General features: G+C 64.0%; 1 protein-coding gene across 1 annotated transcript; it reads right to left on the bottom strand.

Annotated features, from left to right (window-relative positions):
• Positions 1-2,582: 2,582 nt before the first annotated feature.
• LOC130585196 (START domain-containing protein 10-like) lies at positions 2,583-7,444 on the bottom strand. The gene is made up of 6 exons (XM_057385580.1): positions 7,280-7,444; positions 4,552-4,699; positions 4,347-4,450; positions 4,134-4,251; positions 3,919-3,971; positions 2,583-3,467 (listed from the first exon to the last, which is right to left on the bottom strand). Exons 1-6 carry the CDS (start codon positions 7,442-7,444, stop codon positions 3,255-3,257), a joined length of 801 nt encoding a protein of 266 aa, XP_057241563.1. The 3' UTR covers positions 2,583-3,254.
• Positions 7,445-8,015: the final 571 nt, after the last annotated feature.

Here is an 8,015-nt window from a genome sequence, read left to right as displayed (position 1 = left end):
CTTCTCTCCATCCTTACACTCATTTTCCTTCCCTCCCTTCCTCTCTTCTTCCATCGATCCATCAATCGATCCATCCATTGATCCATCCATCGATCCATCCATTGATCCATCCCTCCCCAGCCATCAGCTTTTGCTGCACCCTGGGGCAGTTTGTCCCTTCCTTTCAGCCCTACCTACGCTGGGGAATGTGTGGGGTGATGGTGGGAGCATCTCTGGGGGGCAGAACAGGGCGGGGGACACTCAAGGCTCATACTTAGAGGGGAAATGTCACATTGGACCGCTGGAAATGTGGGGCTGGGACTGAGCCTGGAGGGTTTGCTGGGCACAGCAAACACAGAGAGCTGAGGCCCTGGGAAGGAATGGTGGAGGAAGGGAAAAGGGAAAATTGGAGTTTYGGAAACCTGCTGGACCTTTCCAGGCAAAAGCCCTGCTCATGACTAGTTCACGGGGGGCTTCTGGCTGGGATCGTGGTCCCAATGTGGGTGGTGGAGCCAAGAGCTGCCAAGACCTATCCACGAGCTCAGGAGACACRAATCACGGGATCCGGGGATGGAGTCACATCCTGCCCCGGCAGGGGCACGTTTGACGCGCTGTGTGGCCAGGACGGGGCCGGTGCCGMGCTCCCGCTGCCCCCGATCCATCAGGAGCCGGCTGACATCACCGCCTCCGGGCTAATCTCTGCTCCAGCAGCAGCTTCCCGTTTCCTTTCCAATCTGTGCTCGCGGGCGGCTCCTCCGCGCTCGGGGCCGGGCAGGAAAAGCGCCCAGCTGGGCTCTCGTGTGGGGCCGCAGCCCCCGCGTGCCTGACCCTCGCCCCACCGGGCCCTGGGCCACCCGCTCCCCCAAATCCCAGCGGGGGCCCCCGGGGGTCTCCGAGTCCCCCACCCCCTGCCTATCCCTCCCCTCACTCGGGGCGCTGGTGGCCGGTCCCTTTCCTGTTTGTGCTGCAGGAAACCCGGGAATGGCGCATCGTTCCAAGAGAAATCACCGCTCCGGGGCTCCTGGCACCCCACAGTGCTCCTCCAGTTTCACCCTGGGTCACACCTGAGCCAGGAGCGCTGCTACAGCCCCGAGCTGGGTGCGGACCGCTGTCCCTGTCACCCCAGCAGCCCTTGTCCCCGCCGTGCCACCGCCACTGGGTGTCACCCAGCCCCGCACAGCTTTCTCAGGGGCTCCCCGGTGCTCAGACAGCATCACCTCACTCCCACTCAGGGCYGGCTAAAAATAACCCCCTGGCGGAGCTGCAGCCCGGATCCTGCAGAGAAACATCTGGGAATGCGAAGGGATGGRGCTGCTTCCCGCAGGACTGAGGCCGGGTCTGCACCCCAGCACCCCCCGGGCTCGGGGTGCCAGTGGGCTCTGCCCCATCACGGGTGTTTTTCCACGGTTCCCAGCTCTGCCAGGGTACTTTTGGGGTAACTTGGGGCTGGGATGTGCCTTTTTAGAGGTAAAATAAACCCTCTTTCAGGTGCCCTCTGTCTGYTGGCAGAGGTGGGAGCATTAAGGGGAGAGGGAGCACCCCTCCCTGTGTGCTGCCAGGCGGGACCTGCACATCCCCTGYCCTTGTTTTCCACATTTTCCTTATGGAGGTGGCTTTTGCCAGCCCAGCTGCAAACCCTGGGACCCAGCTGTCCCCATGGCCAGAACCCTCTGTCCCCTTGCCAGCACTCCGTGTGTGTGCGGTGTCCCCCCGAGGCAGCAGAGAGGACATTCGTGACCCTACAGGGTGGCTAAAGGGGGACAGCAAGCACAGCTCCCAGTTCCCCCATTCTGGGTTTTGGGGTGCTGGAAGGGGATGGGGGCCTGGAYGGCCCAGCAGAGTACCCAATGCATGTCCTGTGTCACCCAGGATCCATCCCGGGAACCCTGGGGTGCTGGGGTGAGTGTTTGGGTGARGTGGGGAGGAAAAGCTCCAGGTGTGGGGGGAGCACTCGCAGGGCAGCAGCACTGACAGCTCTGGAGGGGACCAGGGTGTCAGGGGGMCMAGGGTGTSAKGGGGACMAGGRTGTSAGGGGGACCAGGGTGTGAGGCTGGGTCAGAGGGACCCCAAAAGCCACCATGACAGGCAGCTCTGGGCAGGCTGCAAGCCCAGGGGGTGTCTCGCACCACTCACTCAATCGTCCCCCACATGGTGGCTGTGACAGTGCCTGCCCCGTGCTGGCCATGTCCCCAAGGCTTTACCTTGCTCAGCACCCCAACACTGTCAGCAGTGACGTCCCCGTCTATACTGACCTTGCACAGATCAGGCTCAGACCCAGCCAGGGACGGAGCCCAGCAGCCACAGGCAGCCTCGGAGGGTGGGGGCGAGGAGTGGGTGGGAAATCCCTCCTGTGTCAGCGTATTCCCACCGCAGCGCCTGTCTAGACCAACTTCCCGTTATCCGCTGGACACTGCCCCGTGCCCACACACGCTCACGTGGGGGAGCAGAGCCCGGCATCCCTCTGTGCTGTCCTGCTGTGGCCACTTCTGTCCCTGCTGAGGGTCACCCCAGGCTGCAGGGATGGACCCTCCTGTCCGGCCCAGACTGGGATGAGTCCGGGTGGACTCCGTGCCCATCCCACACCAGCCCAACGCGCTCTCGCACACACACCAACYCCTTTATTGTGCCAGGAACCACAGCAGCGGCAAACAGAGAGTGGGGACAGGCAGCCTGAGACCCCACTGCCAGGACAAATCCCCCCAACCACCTGGGACAGGGGTCCCCAGAGCCAGCTGGGCTAGGGCCAGCCTTCAGAGGCGAGCCTGGTGCTCAGGAGAGGAACTCCCTGAGATGGGAGGGGGTCACACAAAGCTTGGAGAGRCTTGGAGAGCTGCAGTGGGTCCAGCCTGACCTCGGGGTTGGCAGAGCTGGACCTCAGGCCAGAGGGGATCAATCCAAGCCCTGTGCTGCAGCAAAGCCCAGGCAGGACCCTCACAGACCCCCCACTTCTGGACCTTTGAGGGTCTCAGAATGGCAGAGACATATCCTGGTGCCAGGAAAGCTCCTCCCCAGCCTCTCCTTGGGACACTCACTGCCAGCCCTGTCTCCTGTGGGGACATCTCCATGGGTGCAGGGGGGTCAGGGTGCCCACCCTCCCTCTCTCCAGCACCTGTGATGCGGATCCCACAGGACAGCTCCCCACTGCCAGGGTAGGGGGGTCAGTGATGAAGGAATTGGASAGCAGATGTGACTATTGGGAAGCAGGGGGCCAAATTCCCGGCCGTGCCCTCTGGTGCCAAGCCTCGGTGATGAGGGGATCCCCCCGTGCTCAGAGCTCAGGCCTCGTGGTCACTGGCACTCAGGTGGTCCTCGGGCAGCCCGGTCTCATCGATGTTCTCCAGGGAATCCGCGTGCTGCACGGACAGCTCGGCCAGGCTGACGCTGGGCAGCGTGTTCTGCTCGGGGTACACCCAGGGCTTGTACTCGGGGTCGTGCCGCCGCTTCCACTCCGGGTACTTCAGCCCTGCCTTGTAGATCTTCTTCATCGCCTGCGGGCACAGCGGGGCTGGAGCGGGGGGGCCGCCCTGCGCTGGGGGCACAGCTCCCAGACCCCCCATTGCAGGTTTTGGGGGTGTTGGGAGGGGATGGGGGCCTGGATGGCCCAGCAGGGTACCCAGTGCATTTTCTGTGTCACCCAGGATCCATCCTGAGAGCCCTGGGCCACTTAGGACCTGTCCTGTGAGCCCGGATCACTCAGGATCCATCCTGGGAGCCCTGGATTATCCTGGACCCATCCTGGGAGCCCTGGGTCACTCAGGACCTGTCCTGTGAGCCCGGATCATTCAGGATCCATCCTAAGAGCCCTGGATTATCCTGGACCCATCCTGGGAGCCCTGGGCCACCCAGCACCCATCCTGTGGCTCCTGGGTCCCCCATCCTGCTCCCATCCCGGGGTAATTTGGGCAGCCCATTCCTGCTGTCCGTGCCTCCCACGCTTACCTTCGGTGCCACAAACTGGGACACGCGGTTCACCACCCACTTCGGCAGCGACCCTGCAAATAGCCCAGAGCCCCGTCACTCACCGGGGCCAGCCCCAGGGGAAGTACTCCGTGACACCCTGGGGTGGGGTGGGCACCCCTCCTTYCTTGGGCTGGGTGATGGAGAGCCGGGGGGCGAGCTCGGGGTGAGCCCCCCGCCCCTCCTGCCACACTCACCGCGAGGATCCACCTGGGTGAGGTAATAGAGGACACAGGCACCGTCACCGTTCGCCTTGATCAGGTACCCTGTCTGCAGCGACACCGCCCTCACGAAATCCTTCCGGGGCGGGTATTTCTGCCGAGAGATTCCATTCCGGACAGCTCAGCGCCTGCCCAGCCCTGCCGGTGCCCGCGGGCAGCGCTGCCAGGGCWGGGGCAGCCGGGGCTCACCGGGTGCTTGACGCTGTAGTTGATGATCATGTAGTCATTGCCCAGGGGCAGCCAGGAGCGCAGCGTGACGAAATCCCGGTTCTTGAGCGGGCTCGGGCACTTCCCTGCGGACAGATCCTGTTACACCGCACCCCCGCGGCCCCACGCACCCCGCAGGGCTGTGGGGGTGGGGACGGGGGCTCTGGGGGTCTCAGGGGCCGCTCACAGGAGTAGTATCCCACATCAGCGTTGACGGTGAGGCGGCCGATGTCGTAGGTCTCGATCATGTTGGAGTCCCATTTCTTGCGGTAGCTGGTGTCGTGCAGCACGTCATAGAGGGTCTCGGCRGGCACGTCCTTGCAGGAGATGCGGGTCTGTGGGGAGAGGGGCGGGGGGCAGGATGGGAACCAGCACCCAGCCCTGGAGCTGTGCCCACCGGGGGACAAGGACTCTGGGCTGTCCCTTGTCCCTGTGCCAYGGAGGATGCTCTGCACACGGGGTCSGTGCTGCAGGACAGCCCCAKAGCCAGCGGTGCTGCAGCCAGAGCGGGCTCAGAAACACCCTCTGCCCTCAAACAAGTGCCTGGTGATGCAGCTTTTGGTGCCTGAGGAGCTGCCCTGTCCCCTCACCCCATGTCCTTGCAGGGCAAACAAAGGGCTGCGGGTGCCCCTTCCCGATGCTCTGGGGTGCGGGGTCCGGTCCCGGGGGTTGTTCGCCCCCGGCTGTAACCGGAGCCGCGGAGCTGCCCGGCCGCGCCAGCCCGTGCATTATTGATGCAGGCGGCCGCCCTGCTGCGCTCAGCGGCGGCAGGAGGGAGATGTCATCTGCTCCTCGTTAGAGCCCTTGCATCTTTGATGAGCCACCGTGTAAGCGGAGATGGCCCTCCGAGCCTGGCGGGTCCCATCAATCTCGGGCAAGCTTTCCCCGCTGGCCTGGCTGGTGGCCCGGGCTCGGAGATGTGCTGCAGTCCCCGGGGCACCGGGGTGAAGGTGGGAGCACCCAGCCCCTCCCGCTGCTCCATCCCCGGCTACACCCACTCAGCTGGGTCTGGGGTTGCTGCTGCTGCAGGGTGAGGGGTGTTTCCAGCTGCAGGTGAACCTCCTGGAAGTTATGGTTATCCATCACGGTCTTACACCCCCCAAATTCCCCATTAAAGCCTGTCCACCACCCCTCTCCTGCCAGGCACAGCGGGTGACCAGCTGGGATGGGGAGAGCACAGAGCCCGGGCCCATCCGCAGGGAATTCAGGTGGAAAAAATCCAAAGTTCCGACTGCTCAGGGGATCTTCAGGTTAATTAACTCCCTTGGTTAATGGGAGGACTGAGGCTCTTCTGACCCCAAGAGAGCTGTCCATCCCATATTTTGGGAAGGGGCTCTGGGCAGTGCCAACCCCTTCAATGTCCCCAGACCACCTCCAGGGCAGGGAAAAACCCCGTTATTGCACTGACCCAGGGTGGGTGATGGTTCCTGACCCCTCTGGACCTGCCTGGGGTCCCCTCTCTGTGTGGCTCGTGGGGGCAGAAGGGACAGAACTGCACCCCCTCTGCCAGGCTGAGGGTTTGGCCTTGGCTCCAGGGGTTCCTGCCAGCCTGTCCTGGTCACTCTGAGCAGCAGCCRCTTCTCCAGCCCAGATCTCACTGATGTGGCAATACTGAGACTATGGGAAGGCCTGTCCAAGGCTGGATCTGCGGGATCTGCCCGYGCTCACAGAGCCAGACCCCTCCCTGCAGGAGGAAAGGGCATGATTTACCCTTGGCAGGACCTTGCTGCTGTCCCCACTTCCCTTTTCCTCCAGGACACGGCTCCCAGGAGCAYATTGTCCATGTCCTTCCCGGAGATGGAGGTGACACAGCAGCCCACAGTGCCCCAGAGCTTCCTTTTAGGTGAGAGATGTGATGTTTGCCTCTTCCCAGCTCTCAGGGGGCTGCTGCAGGCACCAGGACTTTTCAAAGAGGTGTTGGCCTGACCCCTCAGCACTCCCTGCTCACGCGCAGCTCCCTGATCCCGGTGCAGAAGCTCTTCCCTGGCCCATGGCAGCAGGGAAATGAGCATTGCAGCTGCAGCTCTGCCAAGAGTGCTGCTCTCCTCCTCACCCCAGCCCTGAAGGGTCTGTGCCATGGCAGCAGTGTGTGCCCAGCTCCTCCTCGTGCCTCCCTGGCTGCACAAGAGGTGCTGCTGGTTATTCTGGGTTCAGGAGAGCAGTGGAAGAGCCCTTTCCCGCCTGTTGTGTTCCTTCTCACCACCTCCCCGTGCCTTCTCTACCCTCCAGGCCATGGCAGCCCTCCCCTAACCCTCCTGGCTGARCTCTTTCCATCAGGTGGGCTGTCCTGCAGGTCAGGTGTTCTGCCTCTCCTTGCTTTGGCAGATCCCATCCCTGCCCAGGAGTYTGGATTCTCGATGGCCAGAAAAGCCCAAGCCCGTGATGCCCACCATGGACCCGCAGGATGATCCCACACAGGGCTCACCCCGTGCCCCCAGCCCCCTGCGGCCACTCCTGATGTGCCCAGGGCCACCTGGCAGTGTCACTGGGGCTGTGGAGATGAGCAGCAAGGTCCTTGTCCCTCTGCAGCACCCCAGCCCCAGCCCCTGCAAGTGACAAACCCCAAACCATCTGGGGGATCTTATGGGATCTCATCCTGTGGGGATGGCAGGGGACGTGCCCCGGGATGGCAGAACCAGGGAAAGGGCACCAAGGAGGTGTCCCTTGAGCCTGTGTCGTGTCCGGGGGCTCCCGACAAGGCCATCTCATAAGGTGATCGATGCCGGGGCCTTCCCGCCCGTGCCGGGCTCAGGAGGCTGCAGGGAGCACCTTCGGGGCTGTAACCCTGCCAGCCCTGGAMTGCGGGGCAGAAACGCCCTCAGGCAGGCTGGACTGTGCTCCTCCAGCGCGGTCYGTCCCCAGGGACCCTCGGGAGCCGCCGGGCGCACGGCTGGGGCGGGGAAGCGGCTGCTTACCTTGATTTTCTGCACGGTGCAGCTYTCCTCCTGGCCCTGACTCCACACGGTCACACCGGCCTTGTTGTAGCGGCAGTGCCAGCCCTCCAGGCTCTCGCACTGGTCCCTGAAGGAGCTGAAGTCGGAGTCATCCGGGATATAAACCATCTCCCCTCCTCTGGACATGGGGCTGAGCTGCTGCCCCCCGGGCGGGCACCGGCCGTGCCTCACCTCCCGGAAAACCCAGCCCTGCCCTTGAGCTCTGCCTCGCTGGGTGCCCTCTGCAGCTCACACCATCGTGCCAGCCCCGAGCCCGCGCCCCCGCAGCTCCCGAGCTCCTCGGGATGGGCAGGGAGCTGCGGGCAGCCCGGCCGCGCCGAGAAGGGGCTGCGAGGTTCCTTGGCTGCAGTTGCTATCGCAGCTGCCGGGAGCTCAGATGTCTTCCCGGGCTGGCTCACCAGCATCACATTTCTCTGCGCTGCCTGTCGGCTCCTCTATTATTCAGCAGGTAGCAGCGCGCAGGTGGCTCGGCTTTCAGGGCACAGCTGCCCCCGGCTCCCCGAGCCCCCCGTGCTGCCACCCTGCCGTCCCCTGCCGGCGCCCCGGCAATCTCTGTGCCTGACTTTGCAGCAGCGGCTGCTGGAAGGGTCAGCTGATGCCCGGAGCAGCTTCAGCAGCCGTGGGCAGTGGGCCGGAGCAGGGTCAGGGATGGGACACAGTCCGGTGAACAGGACATTGGCTGTCACCGTGTCCTGGG

This window comes from Malurus melanocephalus, unplaced genomic scaffold, assembly GCF_030028575.1.
Source record: "Malurus melanocephalus ecotype Western Australia unplaced genomic scaffold, MMel_1.1 scaffold_845, whole genome shotgun sequence".
Classification (NCBI taxonomy): domain Eukaryota; kingdom Metazoa; phylum Chordata; class Aves; order Passeriformes; family Maluridae; genus Malurus; species Malurus melanocephalus.
The sequence above is the reverse complement of the archived record's forward strand: the minus strand, read 5'-3'. Positions and strand labels throughout refer to the sequence as shown.